The sequence below is a fragment of the Sciurus carolinensis genome, chromosome 17 (assembly GCF_902686445.1).
Source record: "Sciurus carolinensis chromosome 17, mSciCar1.2, whole genome shotgun sequence".
In the NCBI taxonomy this organism is placed as follows: domain Eukaryota; kingdom Metazoa; phylum Chordata; class Mammalia; order Rodentia; family Sciuridae; genus Sciurus; species Sciurus carolinensis.
Window position 1 is genome coordinate 21,684,241 of NC_062229.1, and position 15,891 is coordinate 21,700,131.

At 54.9% G+C, this 15,891-nt stretch overlaps 1 protein-coding gene and 1 non-coding gene across 3 annotated transcripts; one reads left to right on the forward strand and one right to left on the reverse strand.

Annotated features, from left to right (window-relative positions):
* The first annotated feature begins 1,366 nt into the window (after nucleotides 1–1,366).
* On the forward strand, nucleotides 1,367–13,520 carry Slc5a5 (solute carrier family 5 member 5). 2 transcript variants are annotated; one of them, XM_047531745.1, is made up of 15 exons: nucleotides 1,367–2,006; nucleotides 2,779–2,844; nucleotides 3,118–3,169; nucleotides 3,296–3,363; nucleotides 4,376–4,530; nucleotides 5,339–5,479; nucleotides 5,554–5,683; nucleotides 6,745–6,833; nucleotides 7,449–7,561; nucleotides 7,642–7,712; nucleotides 8,078–8,164; nucleotides 8,245–8,438; nucleotides 10,815–10,939; nucleotides 11,575–11,690; nucleotides 12,973–13,520. In XM_047531745.1, the coding sequence occupies exons 1-15, from the start codon at nucleotides 1,650–1,652 to the stop codon at nucleotides 13,132–13,134; spliced, it is 1,926 nt and encodes a 641-aa protein (XP_047387701.1). In that variant the 5' UTR covers nucleotides 1,367–1,649; the 3' UTR covers nucleotides 13,135–13,520. The 2 variants fall into 2 exon arrangements, with proteins under 2 accessions (XP_047387701.1, XP_047387702.1); XM_047531746.1 differs by having other exon boundaries at nucleotides 4,415–4,530.
* Trnaa-ugc (transfer RNA alanine (anticodon UGC)) lies at nucleotides 9,458–9,531 on the reverse strand. Its single transcript has one exon. It is a non-coding gene; the product is annotated as a tRNA-Ala (tRNA).
* Nucleotides 13,521–15,891: the final 2,371 nt, after the last annotated feature.

The window sequence follows — 15,891 nt, forward strand, 5'->3', positions numbered from 1 at the left end:
CGTCTCAAGAGTGGAGCTGCGTCTGCTTCTTGAGCCCAGAGAAGAGACCCAGTGTGAAGGCAGAGGTGCAGCGCCCTGCTCCCACCCAGCCGCCCTCCACACGCCTGCAGGCCCCAGGAAGAGGAGGTGTGTGCAGCAAAAGTGGCCTTCCACCTGTCCTCCTAGCAGCTCGGGAGGCTGAGGCGAGAGGATCACAAGTTCAAAGCCAGCCTCAGCAAAAGCGAGGCCCTAAGCAACTCGGTGAGACCCTGTCTCTAAATAAAACAAAATAGGGCTGGGGATGTGGCTCGGTGGTCGAGTGCCCCTGAGTTCAGTCCCCAATAGCCCCCACCAAAAAACGTGGCCTTCCAGTCCCCAGAGAGTAACCTAGGCGACCGTTACCATCACGACCCACAGATCAGAGGCATGATCTACAGCAAAGCCAGAGAGGGACCAGCGATGTCCCCTCCGATGGTGTGGCCTCCACGGCTAGAGCTTTTTAAGTCTGTTAGGAGCTCGTGAAGCTGGTGGGCTTATTTAGGGTTTCCTGGCTGTGGGTCTTCATGTGCTTAGGCTCATAGCCACGACGGTATCACCCTGTGACCTCCATTGGCCACTTGCCTGCCCAGCCAGGATGGCTCCCGAGCTCTGCTAAAGGAGTCAGTGAACGAACGAAGCAGTGAACTCACAAGCGACGGGCAAAGCACTCCCACCCGCCAGGTCAATGTAGTCCTCAGAGGCTCTCTTGTTCCCATTTACAGATGGGGAAACTGAGACCCCAGAGAATTCTTCTCTTCCCAGATAGAGAAGCAAAGAATCCCCCAAGTATGTACCCACCCAGGACTTGTGAGCCCTGAATGTCTCCCACCCAGCGACCCAGAGGGCAGGGGTTTGATGAGGCCTTCCCCAGAGACTCCAGGGAAAGGGTAGATCCGAACACTAGTTGTGGGGAGGGGCTGATGCCAGCAGTTTTCCCTATGACACCCACAGCACCCTGAAAGTGAACGCTTGTTCGGTGGGAGAAGGAGTACCCCAGAGCAAAGCAGGACTTTCGAGTGCTTGAAGCAGGCTGTGTGGGCTTGGACAAATGACATGCCCTCTCTGAGCCTGCTTCCCTACTTGTCAACAGCTGGCATTGACAGGGAAAAGTTCCGGAGGAAGGGGGAGAATGGGGGGGGAGGTCCACCCACCCCCACCCCCAGCAGACACCCGCATGGCCTTTCCCAGCTGGTCTGTCCCAGAGCTGAAAGGGTGCGGGTCCTGCCCGCCTCCAGGCCTGGGGCGGAGCCACTCTGACCCCTGAGCTCAATAAATCCTCAGCCCACAACCTGGAACTGTTTCTTTAAGCCTCACTGCGACCTCCCGCTGTCAGCACTGAGCACAGGGCTCGGGGAGGGGGACAGACCAACCAGTTGCTGGCACCGGTTCTGGCAGCTGGGTCCAGAGAGAGGTGAGGTGGACAGATAGACGGCAGGAGCACAGGGAGAGCGCAGCTAGCCCAGGGAGCCCCTGCCCCTCCTGTGCTGTCGCCCCACCCGGAGGGGGACAGGCGTGTGACCTTCCTGAGGGGCCTGAGCATCCTCCCACCACCCGTGCAGCCTCCTCCCTGCTGTCAGCACACGGAGCTGCCAGGAGGGCCCGGGACACCGCTGGCCGTCGCACCTGCTCTCATGGAGGTTGCGGAGGCAGGCGCGCGGGCCACGTTCGGAGCCTGGGACTACGGGGTCTTTGCCCTCATGCTGCTCGTGTCCACCGGCATCGGGCTGTGGGTCGGGCTGGCGCGGGGTGGCCAGCGCAGCGCGGAGGACTTCTTCACCGGGGGCCGCAGCCTGGCGGCCCTGCCCGTGGGCCTGTCCCTGGCGGCCAGTTTCATGTCCGCGGTGCAGGTGCTGGGGGTGCCGGCCGAGGCCTACCGCTACGGCCTCAAGTTCCTCTGGATGTGCCTGGGCCAGCTGCTCAACTCCCTGCTCACCGCCCAGCTCTTCCTGCCAGTCTTCTACCGCCTGGGGCTCACCAGCACCTACCAGGTACCCGGAGGCAGGACCTGCCTTGTCCCAGGGGACAGGTGCTGGAGGCCCCGGGCGGGGCTCCCAGCCACTGTGCAAGAGGAGGCAGCTCGGCTCCTGGGAGTTGACCCGGCCCCAGGCAGACCTGCAGGAGGGTTCTGGGAAGAGGCCCCAGGCAGTGGGGCCAGGGGCAGGAAGGAGGAAGAGAGGAGCTGCTGTCCTGGGTCTTCGGTGGAGGCGCAAGGGCGGGCATCAGCCCCGCGTGTACTCCGTGTGGGCAGGCACACACCTGTCCCCGACATGTCCCGCACACTCCTACTCATGCGCCCCAGAGGGGTCGACCCCCATCTCTGGGTTCAAAACCCGGCTTAATCCTTTCCTTCTACCTTGATTTGAGCAAGGGCGCCTCTCTGCTCAGGCTTCCCGCCTGTCCAAGGCCAGAAATTTATAAGATGTCCCTCCAGGGCAGAGAGTAAAGCGACAATGGGGCCGGAATTCGGTAGCCTGATGCCACTGGCCGCCGGCACTGTAGGGGTAAGCGGAGCGACCCCAGCGGTCTCACGTGAGTGGGGGGACGTGTACACGGATCGCTCCTCTAGGGCACACGTCCTGTGCAAGGCACCGGGATGGCACGTGTGCGTGGACAGATCCGGGTATGTGCGGGGCGCTCCGGCAAAAGTACCGCCAGCGCAGTTAGCCTTCAGAGGGAGGGCAGAAACCAAGAGGTCTGGCAGGGACCCCAGAGTCCTCGAGGCTGTCCCAGTGACCACAAGTCCTCGGCTCCTTCTTGCAGTACCTGGAGCTACGTTTCAGCCGTGTTGTGCGGCTCTGCGGGACGCTGCAGTACCTGGTGGCCACGGTGAGTGGCCTCAGTGCCCCTTCACCCACGCGGCGCGGTCGGCGTCCAGCCTGAGTCCGCTAAGCTCACAGCGGGTCCGCAGCACCCGGGACCCTGCCCAAGGCCCCGCCACAACCAGCGAGCCCCGCCCAGATCCCGCCCACGCAGCGGTGTAGCTCCTCCCCGTCGGCCCCGCCCACGCACCCGACAGGACCCCGCCCTCACCCCCCGCCCAAGCCCCGCACACCTGCTGCTGCCCCCGCCCCGCCTCACCGCCCCGCCCTCTATCTACAGATGCTCTACACCGGCATCGTGATCTATGCACCTGCGCTCATCCTGAACCAAGGTCTGCCTGGGAGAGCAGGGGAGGGTGTCCAGGAGGAGAAGGCTGGGCAGAAGACCGGGAGGGAGAGGAGGGCCTAAGACGTTGCTCTCCGCAGGGAGGCCTCATTTGGGGGGGATCTTTTTGCAGTGACCGGGCTGGACATCTGGGCGTCCCTCCTGTCCACCGGAATTATCTGCACTTTTTACACGACTGTGGTGAGTGTCCCCACGAATGTCGCGGGGGCTTTATACCCACTGGGTCTTCTATGGGGGAGACTTTCGGTCGGCCAGCACCGCTCTTCCCCCCGTTTCTCTTGAGGAAGCCCCTGTCCTAGGCGGGTCTCAGTTCTCTTCTTTATAATGAAAGGTGATCTCAAAGGCTTATTGCTGAGAACCTAGGGATAGGCTAGCTTCAGGCATGGCTGGACTCGGGGCCTCCAACGGAGTCCTCTGTGTCCCTCTTCCATTTCTCTGGGCTCCACCAGCTCCAGGCTTCCACCTCTTCTGACTTCCTGACCAGCAGAAAGTGAACTCCTTTTAGCACCGGCCTAGCAGCAGTCTCAAGCCTCAGGCTCACTCTGGTCTGGGTTCCATGTTCAGGCTGAACCATTTAGACAGCTTGCGGGACTGGGATGCTCTGATTGGCTATTCTTACAGCCAATCAGACAGGGAGGGGGTCTTCTCCAAAGAAAAAGCTAGAGACTTCTAAGGGGAAGCAAGCCATGAGGTAGGATGGGTGAAAAATAACTGATAATGTCCAGGTGTGGCGACGCAGGCCTGTAATCCCAGTGGCTGGGGAGGGTGAGGCAGGAGGGATCGTGAATTCAAAACCAACCTCAGCAACTTAGCGAGGCCCTAAGCAACTCAGTGAGTCCCTGTCTCTAAATAAAATACAAAATAGGGTTGGGGATGTGGCTCAGTGGTTAAGTGCACCTGGATTCAATCCCTGGTACCAAATAATAATAATAATAATAATAACAATAACTAATAATGACAGCAGTCAGAGTAATAGTAATAGTCATGTAGTAATTGCTCACTGAATCCTTTAAGTTCCAGGTGCTGTTCTGAGTCTTTTTCACTCATTAAGTTATTTAAATCTCACAAGCAAAACTATTATTAACCCTATTTTATAGATGAGGAAACTAAGGGAGAGGGACACATTGGTCCTCAAGTCAGACAGGGCTGGCCAGTCAGCTCCCGACTGAGCCCTCTCTGCTCCGACCCACAGGGCGGCATGAAGGCTGTGATTTGGACGGATGTGTTCCAGGTGGTGGTGATGCTGGCTGGCTTCTGGGCCATCCTGGTCCGTGGCACCATGCTCATGGGAGGACCCTGGCGCGTGCTCGGGCTTGCTCAGAATCACTCGAGGGTCAACCTGCTGGAGTGAGTGGACTAGAAAGGAGGACACCGTGAAAGGATGAAAGTGACCTCCCTTTGTGCCCCAGGAGAACCTGCGATGCCTCCTCTCCAGGCAGCCTCTCCGCTCCCTCCCCCATGTCCCTGCAGACAGAGCCCAGCCCGCCACTCTGCACTCCCCTAGCCCTGTCCCTCCCTCTGGCCCAGAACTGGCTCTGCTGGGGCAGAGAGGCAGGTCTGTGTCCAGGTCTGCCCCTTGTGCCTGGCCCAGACTGGACCCGAAGCCTCTTGGAGCTCCCACCTGGACAAAGAAAGAATGATTTGTGTGTGTCCCAGGAACTGAACCCAGCGGCCTTAACCACTGAGCCACGGCCCCAGCCCTTTTGATATTTTATTTAGAGAGGCATCTTGCTAAGTTGCTTAGGGCCTCCCTGAGTTGCTGAGGCTGGTTTTGAACTTGCGATCCTCCTGCCTCAGCCTCCAGAGCCTCCGGGATTACAGGCATGCACCACTGAGCCAGGCAGCAAAAGAACAATCTATTTCCCTTTTTTCTTTTTCTGGTGCTGCGGATGGAAGCTAGGGCCTTATGCACGCTGGGCAAGCCTGTTAGCCCTGAGCGACATCCGCAGCCCGGAGTGTGTTCTGTGAACTTCCACAGAAGACTTGGTGAACAATAAAATGCACTGCAATCAGACAAGCGCCGGCTCACACTTCAGGGCCCGCAGCAGGTGTTCCCTCCAGGCCCAGAATCCCCAGCCTGGTTACCTGGGGGTCCCGGGGAGGGTGAAGCCAATGTGACATCTTCGCATGACTGACCTGCCCTGTCTCCACCCAGTTTCGACCCCGATCCTCGGAGCCGCTACACGTTCTGGACATTCGTGGTGGGAGGCACGCTGGTGTGGCTCTCCATGTATGGCGTGAACCAGGCCCAGGTGCAGCGCTACGTGGCCTGCCGCTCGGAGGGACAGGCCAGGCTGTGAGTGCGGGGGCCGCAGGGCCAGTCTCTAGGATGCGGCCCCCTTCCCCGGTCTGAGTTGCCCCTCCCCGCAGGGCCCTCCTCATCAACCAGCTGGGACTGGTCCTGATCGTGTCCAGCGCAGCTTTCTGCGGCATCGTCATGTTCGTGTTCTACAGCAACTGTGACCCTCTCCTCACGGGGCGCATCTCTGCCCCTGATCAGGTGAGCCCCACTCAGGCTCCTGGTCGGTGCTGTGCCCCACTTCCAATCTCAGGCGATGCAGCTAGAAAAGCCTCCTGGCAGAAAGAACAGCCTGTGCAAAGGCCCAGAGGCAGGAAAGAGCTCAGAGGAGGCTCTGGGATGAAGGGAAAGAGAGTCTGGGAGGCGATGGGGAGCCAGGTGAGCAGGGGAGGGGTACGTTCATATTGAGAACCACAGAGAGCCCCGAAAGGATATCAAGGAGGAGATGGAGCTGGGTATAGTGGCAAGCACTGTGATCCAGTTCCTCAGGAGGCTGAGACAGGAGGATCGCAAGTTTGAGGCCAACCTGAGCAATTTAGTAGGACCCTCAGCAACTTAGCAAGATCCTGTCTCAAAATAAAAATTATAAAGGGCTAAGGATGTAGTTCAGTGGTAAAATGCTCCTGGGTTCAACCTTCAGTTAAAAAAAGAAAGAAAGAAAAAGGAGAAGGGAATGTGATCCAGCATGAAGTGAGGTTGATGCTAACTGTCCCGAGCCCTGCTGTTCCTCACACTGTTCCCTTGTCAAGCAGTCAGTTTGCTATCGGCTCTCCCAGTGTGTGATTAGACCAAGGCTGCCGCAGCGCTCGCCCTGCAGATGAGGAAACTGGGGTTTAACGGGAAGAAAACTCCAGAGGTTAGCAGGCAGGTCAGGCAGGGCTGGGACCAGGACCCATTCCCCACACCCCAACTGGAGCTTGAGCCATGCGGTTCCGAGTCAGCAGAAGCTGCAAGGCCCTCTCGTCTGCTGTCCACCTCCAGGGTCAGATCCTAGAATCCCCAGCTGTGTCACCTCTGGCCTCACAGTCCTCATGAGTAACACGTTGATGACATGGGACCCTGTGTCACTGGGATTCCAGGACTTGGCACACAGTGGGGCTCGGTGACAGTTCTCAGATCTATGTGCTCAGTCAACACACACCCCCAATGCTCACTCTGAGCCCCGCGTGTCCTGGGTACGGGGGATGTGCAGGGTCGGGACAGAGAGGAGACTTCCCCTGGGGTGCTGCTGTCCTGGAGCCTGACCCCAGCGTCCCCCTCAGTACATGCCCCTGCTGGTGCTGGACATCTTCAAGGAGCTGCCTGGAGTCCCCGGGCTCTTTCTTGCCTGTGCCTACAGTGGTACCCTCAGGTGAGTCTCCTACCTGCTCAGCAGCCACATCTAAGTCCCCGAGGGCCTCCTGGTTCCTGACTGCTCCCTGGGGGCTGGAATATTCTGGGCACGTCCGTCCACCCATTCAGTTACCTCTCACCCCAGCTGGTCCATGTGGGCTCTGGCAGAGGGCACGCCTGAGCACAGCTCCAGCGTCTTCGCCTTATCACCCAGCAGGGAGGCAACCTCTTCCTCTGCTCTCCCCCCTCTAATGAGTGTTTACTGAGCACCTATTATGAGGCCAGTGTTGCTGTCCTCGGTCCTGATGGTGCTGACCCTCACTCCAGCCCTGGGGGTTATGCATTTTCCAGGACTTCGGGTCACATGCCTTCACTCCCCTCTGCAACCAGCTTTTCTGTCTTCTGTGACCTTGGTCACAGTACCCTTGCTCTCCTGGAAGTATTTCATGTCTTGGGTGGAGGACAGGTGGTGGACCTCTCCTCCACTCTGGGGCACTCTGGTCACCCCCACCTCTGCTTCCTGATGAGTGGGATCTTGGCCGGCTTGGTAACTGAGTGGCTGGCGCAATGGGTGGACCCCAGAGCGGGCGCCACACGCCCTAGGCGGCCTTACCCCTCATCTCCTACCTCACAGCACCGCATCCACCAGCATCAATGCCATGGCCGCAGTCACCGTGGAAGACCTCATCAAGCCCCGGCTGCCCAACCTGGCGCCCCGGAAGCTCGTGATTATCTCCAAGGGGCTCTGTGAGTTGGGGCGGCTCGGGCAGGGCACAGGGGCGCAGCGCGCGCCTCCCGCTGACCTTGCCGCCGCTCTTCCCCCGCAGCGCTCGTCTACGGCTCAGCCTGTCTCACGGTGGCGGCTCTGTCTTCGCTACTGGGGGGCGGTGTCCTCCAGGTGAGCCCTGCAGCCCGCCTGGTCCTGCTGCCCGCAAGAGGGTGGGGGCACCGTCCACCTCGAAGTGAGGCCAGGGAGGGTCTGGGTAGGACACTTCCTGCGCCGGTTGGCCTGTGGTGAGAGGAGGTGGGAGGTGGGGGCTTTGTCCTGGGGACAGAAAGGACCTCCCTGCCTTGGAGAGAGAATGGCATCTCTGCCTACGGCCCAGAGAGGCGGGAAGCAGGGGTCCCTTCCCTTTAGGGAAGCTAAGGCGCTCGGGGTCTTGAGCCCACGAGGGAACCCCCAGGTCTTGCTTTCCTCGCGGGTGACCCGAGGCCAGAAGAGGGGGCGGCTCTGCGCTCAGCGCCACCCCGCTACTCCCACAGGGGTCCTTCACAGTCATGGGTGTCATCAGCGGCCCCCTGCTGGGGGCCTTCGTCCTGGGGATGTTCCTTCCCGCCTGCAACACGCGGGTGAGTGGGGAAGGGCGGGCTGAGGGCCTGAGGGGGCGTGGCCCGGCAGCCCCCTCCCCTGATGCTGGCTCCGCTTCCAGGGTGTCCTCTCCGGCTTGGTCGCCGGCTTGTCTCTCTCGCTGTGGGTGGCCATGGGTGCCACGCTTTACCCACCCAGTGCACAGATCATGGGGGTCCTGCCGTCATCCACTTCTGGCTGCGTGACTCTCTCAGCCAACACCTCTGTCCTTCTGGATTCGATCCTCGCTACCAACGCCTCCAGCAGGACCTCTAGGTGAGCAGGCTGGTCTGGGAGGTGGCAGACATTTGGCCTGAGACAGTGTGTTCAGGGAGGAACCCTGAACCCAGATGAAGAAGGAGCGTGACTAGGGAAGAGCATTCCGGGAGGAGAGAAGAGCGAGTGCAAAGGCCCTGAGGCCAGTTTCCGCTTGCTGCAGTCCAGCTGCAGAGAGGTTGGGATGGATTTAATGGGAGGAGGGAAGGGTGGGAGACATCATGCAGGTGGAGGGTTTGACTGGATTGGATTTGTTTTTTGAGATAGAATTCACATACCACAGAATTAACCATTAAAAAGGGGGTCTTGTAGTATATTCAAAAGATTTATGCAAACATTACCACTATCTAACCCAAAAATATTTTCATCAACTCAGAAAGAAGCCCTGTCCCATTAGCACTCCCTCTCCATTCCCCTCTTCCCCAGCCCCCTTCTCTCGCTATGGATCTGCCTCTTCTGGACATTTCATTTAACGGGGATCATGCAGCGTAGCCTTTTGGCCTCGGCGTCCTTCAGGGCCCAGCCCTGCTGGCTCCGGTCCTTTCTCTGGCTGAGTAACTCTGCGTTGCGTGCACGGGCCACGTTTTCTTTATCTGCTCATCTGCTGACGGACATTGGGTCGCCCCACTCTTGCCTATCGTGCATGTCGCTGCTGTAAACATTTGCGTGTGAGTGTTGGTGTGACATGTGTCCTCGTTCCTCTTGGTGTGTACCTGCAAGTGGAAACGCTCGAGCGGATGCTAATTCTGTAGAACTTACATTCCCACCAGCCACGTGTGAGGTTCCATCTTTTCCATAGTCTCACAGATGCTTGTTACTTTCCATTAAAAAAAATCCCTGCCATCCTGGAAGGTGTGAAGTGGCCTCTCCTTGTGGGTTTGATGTGCATTTCCCTGATCAATGATGCTGAGCATTTTGTCATGTGTTTATTGGGTGTTCATATATATATATATATTTTTTTTGAGAAATATCTATTCAAATTCACTGCCCTTTTTTTTTTTTTTTTTTTTTTTTTTTTTTTGCGGTGCTGGGGATTGAACCCAGGGCCTTGTGCTTGCAAGGCAAGCACTCTACCAACTGAGCTACATCCCCAGCCCCCACTGCCCATTTTTAAATTGGGTCATTTGTCTTTTTCAAATTTAAATTTTAATTAATTAATTAATTGCTTTGTGGTGCCAGGATGGACCCAGGGCCTTGTGTGTGTTACATGACGCTCTACCACTGAGCCACAGCCCCAGTGGTTATTTGTCCTTTCATTTTTCAGTTTTAACTTACATATTCTATATATGTCTATATATTCTGGGTACTAGGCCCTTATCAGATGTGTGAATTTGCAAATACTTTCTCACCTTCTATAATTCATCTTTTTATCCTCTTGATAGTGTTCTTTGATACATGAAAGATTTTAATTTTCCTTCCTACTAAAATTATTGATTTATGTATTTTTAAAAATTTTTTGGTGGTGCTAAGGATCAAACCCACAGCCTTGCGCATGCTAAGTGCCAGCCATACTGCAGAGCTATAGCTCCAGCCTAAAAGTTGTTATTTATTTGTTAGTTTATTTTTTGGTACCAGGCATTGAACCCAGGGGCGCTTAACCACTGAGCCACATCCCCAGCCCTTTTTTAATTTTTATTTTGAGACAGGGTCTCACTGAGTTGCTTAGGTCCTAGCTAAGTTGCTGAGGCTGGTTTTGAACTCACAAACCTCCTGCTTCATCCTCCTGAGTTGCTGGGATCACAGGTGTGCGCCACCATACCCGGCAGAAGTTGTCAGTTTGATGAAGTCCAGTTCGGTTGTTTGCTTCCGTCCACTTTGCCATATCTAAGAATCCTTGTCTGAACCATAGTCATAGATTTTTGAACATATTTTCTTCTAAGACTTTTATTTGGTTTGACTCAGGTCAATAGGTAGCCATGAATGGTGATGGGCAGTGACAGGAGACGATCGAGATGCATTTTAGTGATGCTCACTCTGGCTGGGCGTGGAGAGTGCCTGTTAGTGCATCGCGGGGGAAGTAGAGCTGGCCGCTGGCCCCTGGTGAACCCATGGAGTGAGCGCTAATGTCCAGGCCAGGCTGTGGCAGCGGAGATAGGAAGCAGTGGGAGGCCTGGGTGCGGCTTTGGATGTAGACAGGGGTGGAGAAGGAGGCTCAGCTTGTCATCCCAGCGGCTGGGGAGGCTGAGGCAGGAGGATCTCGAGTTCAGAGCCAGCCTCAGCAACTCAGCGAGGCCCTAAGCAACTCAGTGAGACCCTGTCTCTAAATAAAATACAAAATAGGGCTGGGGAGGTGGCTCAACCCCTAGCACCAAGTCAATTAATTAATTAATTAATTAATTTTTAAAAGAAGGCTCATGCCATGCCTCCCACCTCCAGCTCCAGCATGGACCCAACAAGGCCGGCCTTAGCGGACAGCTTCTACGCCATCTCCTATCTGTACTACGGAGCCCTAGGCACGCTGACCACTATGCTGTGCGGAGCCCTCGTCAGCTATCTGACTGGTGAGCGACGCAAGAGCTTCCTCCGGGGTCACCCTGTCATCCCCCTGCCTCAGGGCCCCTCCCAGCAGGGAGAGGAAGGAGGGAGCACCTCCATGCTTGACACGTGGGACCCCTTTAAGCCGCCTCACCTCGGCGACGGCCCCCACCTCCAAGGCTGGCGCTATTGCAGAGGCAGAAAGTGAGGCTCCCGTGAGCAGCCCCTCTCCACGCTGGAGTCCCTGCTGTTGGAGTGGGTGGGCCGCGGGCGCTGTCCCTGGTGCTGAAATGCTTTTCTGTCATCCACGTGGTGACTCCGTGCCCTCCTGGGATTTCTGACTCCCACAGAGAAGCAGGAAGAAGCAAAGGGAAATGAATAGGGACATGTCCTGAAGGAATGGCCGCCTTCCATTCCCTAGGCCTTGTTGAGCTCCATGCTAGGGGCCATTACAGACCTTGGGGACGCTGCTCTGAGGGAGCACAGGCCAGCCCACCCAGCCTCAGCCAGCAGTGCTGACATCCCCTCACTGTGCAGATGAGGAATGGGCTCGGAGAGGGCCAGCGGGCGGCCAGCAGGGCTGGGGTTGGAACCCACCCCCCTCCCCAGGGCTCCAGCCCCACCGCCTGTCACCAACGGCCACAATTTCCCTGCCCCTCAGGCCCTACCAAGCGCAGCGCCCTGGGCCCTGGGTTGCTCTGGTGGGACCTTGCTCGACAGACAGCATCAGTGGCCCCCAAGGAGGAAATAAGCACCCTGGATGACAGATTGGTGAAGGTCAGTCTCAGGCTGGGTTTCCACAGCAGGGGACAGTACTGTGGCTCTGGGCACATGGGCTGTGGCCATAACTCAGGGGAGGGATGTGGTGAGTCCCCATCTGTCCCAGCCTCTCTTCCCTCCCGTGGACATGCTCAGGCGTGTGCAGGTTCATCTTCAGTAGTATGTAGTGCACCCTGTCACGGGAGCCAGCACCGTTCAATACTGTTTATTTTTTCTCATGTCTGTTTTTTGTTGTTGTTGTTTGGTACCAGGGATTGAACCCAGGGGCACTCAACCACCGAGCCACATCCCCAGCCCCTTTTTGTATTTTATTTAGAGACAGGGCCTCACTGAGTTGCTTAGGGCCTCGCTGTTGCTGAGGCTGCCTTTGAACTCGTGATCCTCCTGCCTTAACCTCCCCAGCCGCTGGGATTACAGGTGTGCGCCACTGCGCCTTGCTTGTATCTTTTTTTTTTTTTTTTAACAATCACTTCCTATCTCTGGCATGGGAAAGTGATTTGCCCTTAGAATAGCTTATATAGTCTCTTCTTAAGATAAAATTGCTTAATTCAAAAATGAGCCAACTCAGAGAAAAATCTTACGTAAGATACAGATGGGGCAGATGGATGTTGGCCAAAACCATGTGATTGCTCGTGGGAGCAGATGACATCTACAAAGAGAAACAAGTTCAATCCCAGCAGCTACGGGGGTTAAGATAATAAAGCGGATGCCGCAGTGAGGAGCATCTGCAACCAGGGAAGTCGGCTGGTTGTCCTGGAAAACTTGACGCCCCCTGCACACGAGGAGGAGCCAGCCATGGGGAGAGCAGAGGGCACAGCTGAGAGGGCACAGCCGGTGCACTGCCCTGGCAGGAACAGGCTTGCCCGGGAGGGAATGGTTTGGCCAGAGTTTTGTGGTGCTGGGGATTGAACCCAGGGCCTTGTGCATGCAAGGCAGGCACTCTACCAACTGAGCTACATCCCCAGCCCTGGCCAGAGTGTTTTAAAGTTCCCTCCAGCTGCTATGGGAAAATATTTTTCTTGAAGAGAAATGGAGACAGAGAGAGGCGGGAGGTACCATTGCCATGGCATCTGGGCAAGCATTAGTGGCCTGAACTGCAGGTGGCCCAGGCAGACAGAAGAGAGGTGGATGGAGGTTTGCAGACAGAGGGGCAGGTCTAGACCATGGATGGGACAGGAGATACTGTGTGATCCTGCACAGAGCTGGTCCTCCCAGGTCATCAGTATCCCCGTCTGGGGACAGGATGTCTGATGGGGCCTTTCTTCTCGCCTTCCCTCAGGGTCCTGAAGAATTCCTTCCTGGAACCAAAAAGCCCCGTGGATTCCTGCCCACTGATGAGGCCCATCCTCTCTTCCTGGGGCAGGAGCTGGAAGAGGCCCGCACCTGGAGCCCCAGCCCTGGACACAGTGGTGGTCAAGACCATGGAGAGACAAACCTCTGAAGGCAGGGCCAGCCTGGACCAACCACCTTGGGTGGAATCTCATGGTGGACCAATCCCAGGCCACCAGCCAACAGGCTCCACCTCTGATTGGCTGGAGGGCATAAGATGCAAATAAGCCTGGTACTACAGACCCGAGACTCCACCACCAGGAGGTCATTTCTCCCAGCTTTGCTCCTCCTGCGAGCCGCTGTACCCCTTCTCACCCTGCCCCACAAAATGAGGCTGGATCTTTCTCTATCCACAATGAGAAAGATTTTGTTTTCTCTTCTGAACAACATAGAAAACCCCTAGATCTGCCAGGAGTGGTGGCACAGGTGGGTAATCCCAGTGGCTCAGGAAGCTGAGGCAGGAGGATCATGAGTTTAAAGCCAAACTCAGCAATGGCAAGGCGCTAAGCAACTCAGTGAGACCCTGTCTCTAAATAAAATGCAGACTAGGGCTGGGGACGTGGCTCAGTGGTCGAGTGCCCTGAGTTCTATCCCTGGTATGCACCCCACCAAAAAAATAATAATAATAATAATAATGAAAGAAAGAAAGAAAGAAAGAAAGAAAGAAAGAAAGAAAGAAAGAAAGAAAAAAGAAAGAAAAAGAAAAAGGAAAAGAAAACCCCCAGACCCAACACCGGGGCCTGAAAAAGACTCCAACTTTCCCCTGGAATGTGTTTAACCTTAACTAGGATTTTGGAGGAATTCAGGCCCTACCTTTTGTGCCCCATTTATCAGGCAGAGAAAGTGAGGCCCAGAGAGGAGTAGCACCTTGACCAATGCCATATGGAAAATCAGGGGCTCACAGGAGCTGGACACCAGCTCTCCCCACCCCTCCATTTTCCTCCCAGGGAGGAGAGTCAAACACCACCTGGCCTCTGACCTTGGGCCGACCACACAGGTGCCATGCCTCCCTATACCCTCAGGGGAATGTTCCCTGGTCACCTTGCAATGAGGGCCCCGTACGGGGTTGAGCAGCTTCCCCTCCAAATTCATTTAGAACCTCAGAAAGTGAACTTCCTTGGAAATAGGGTCTTTGCAGGTTTAATTGACTAATAGATTAAGGCAAACAGTCCATAGGGATAGGATTACTCGAATCCAGTGACTAGAGTCCTTAGAAAACATGGAGTAGAGACACGGACACGCACAGGGGAGAAAGCCACAGGAAGAGAGATGGAGGTTAAAGTGATACATTTGCAAGCCAAGCAACTCCAAGGATTGCCCGCAGTCACCGGAAGCCAGGAGAAAGGCCTTGAATGGACTCTTTCTTACAGCCCTCAGAGGCACATGCCCTATAGACGTCTGGATTTCAGACTTCTAGCCTCCAGAAGAGTCAAGAATACATTTTTGTTTTTTCCTTGTACCTGGTCTATGATAAGTTGTTACAGCAGCCACAGGAAACTCATACACACCATCTGATCTAGCCTCTCCCTACCCCTCTGAGACCTGACCCTCTGTGCAATCTGTCTCGATTGAATATCTTTAGATTTGAACTTAGAACTGACCATTGCAATTTTAAAATCAATGACTGAATCATTGACCTGTTTGTGGTCCTCACTTAGAACAGAATCTGGGATGGGAAGAAATATAAAGGACACCCATGGCTGAGGTCCCCCTGAGGACAGAACAAGCTGGTCTGGTTACTGTTTAGAGATTTCTCCATGTTGTTGTGTGTATCGATATTTCTTCCCTTTTCATTGCTGAGTAGTATTCCATTGTATGGATGGACCACAGTGTGTCATTCCTTTTCCAATGAATGGCATCTGAGTTGTTTCCAGATTTTGGCTATAACAAATAAAACTACTATGAACATTCACGTACAAGTCTTGTATGAACAGAACACCGAGCCCTCTGTATCTGTGGGTCCGACCAACCACTGATGGAAAATATTTGGAAAAAAAAATTGTGTCCATACTGAACATGCATAGACTCTTTTTTTCTTGTTGTGATTCTCTAAACAATACAGCATGTAGTTTATGTGTATGCATATGTGTGAGCATGTACACAGTGCTTACATTGCAGTCGGTATCACCGGTAATGTGAAGTGATTGAAAATATCTGGGAGTAGACATGGGAGTTACCCAAGGGACCTGAGCATCTGGAGGGTTTGTGTGTCATTATTATCCCCCACACATATCAGATTCTGTGGGATGACTGCATTTTCTTTTTCCTTTTTCCTTCTTTTTGTACTGGGGATTAAACCTAGGGACACTTAACATAAGTCACATCCCCAATCCTTTTTTATATTTTATTTAGAGACAGGGTCTCACTGAGTTGCTTAGGGCCTCACTAAGTTGCTGAGGCTGACTTTGAACTCACAATCCTCCTGCCTCAGCTTCCTGAGCTTTTGGGGTTACAGGCATGAGCCACTGCCCCTGACTCCCATTCCTTCCTATGTATTTTTATTATTTAAAAAATTTTTTATAGTAGATGGACAAAATGCCTTTATTTTATTTATTTTTATGTGGTGCTAAGGATCGAACCCAGTGCTTCACACGTGCAAGGCAAATGCTTTACCACTGAGCTACAGCCACAGCCCTTATGTTTTATTTTGAGATAGGGTCTTGCTAAATTGCTTGGGTTGGCCTTGAATTTGTCAACCTCCTGCTTCAACCTCCCCAGTAGCTGAAATTATAGGCATGCAACACTGCACCTGGCTCTTGGTGACTTTTAAGAATCTTAAAATTTATATTCTGGGGACTGGAGGTGCAGCTCACTGGTAGATTATTTGCCTAGCATGTATGAGGCCCTGGGTTCAATTCCCAGCACTGAA

Bases quoted from the DNA above. Each gene is read 5' to 3' on its own strand.
- Slc5a5 (XM_047531745.1), top strand. From the start codon at position 1,650: ATGGAGGTTGCGGAGGCAGGCGCGCGGGCCACGTTCGGAGCCTGGGAC. The intron at 3,364-4,375 runs GTGAGTGTCCCC...TCCGACCCACAG, and splicing joins GCACTTTTTACACGACTGTG to GGCGGCATGAAGGCTGTGAT. The intron at 11,691-12,972 runs GTCAGTCTCAGG...GCCTTCCCTCAG, and splicing joins TGGATGACAGATTGGTGAAG to GGTCCTGAAGAATTCCTTCC.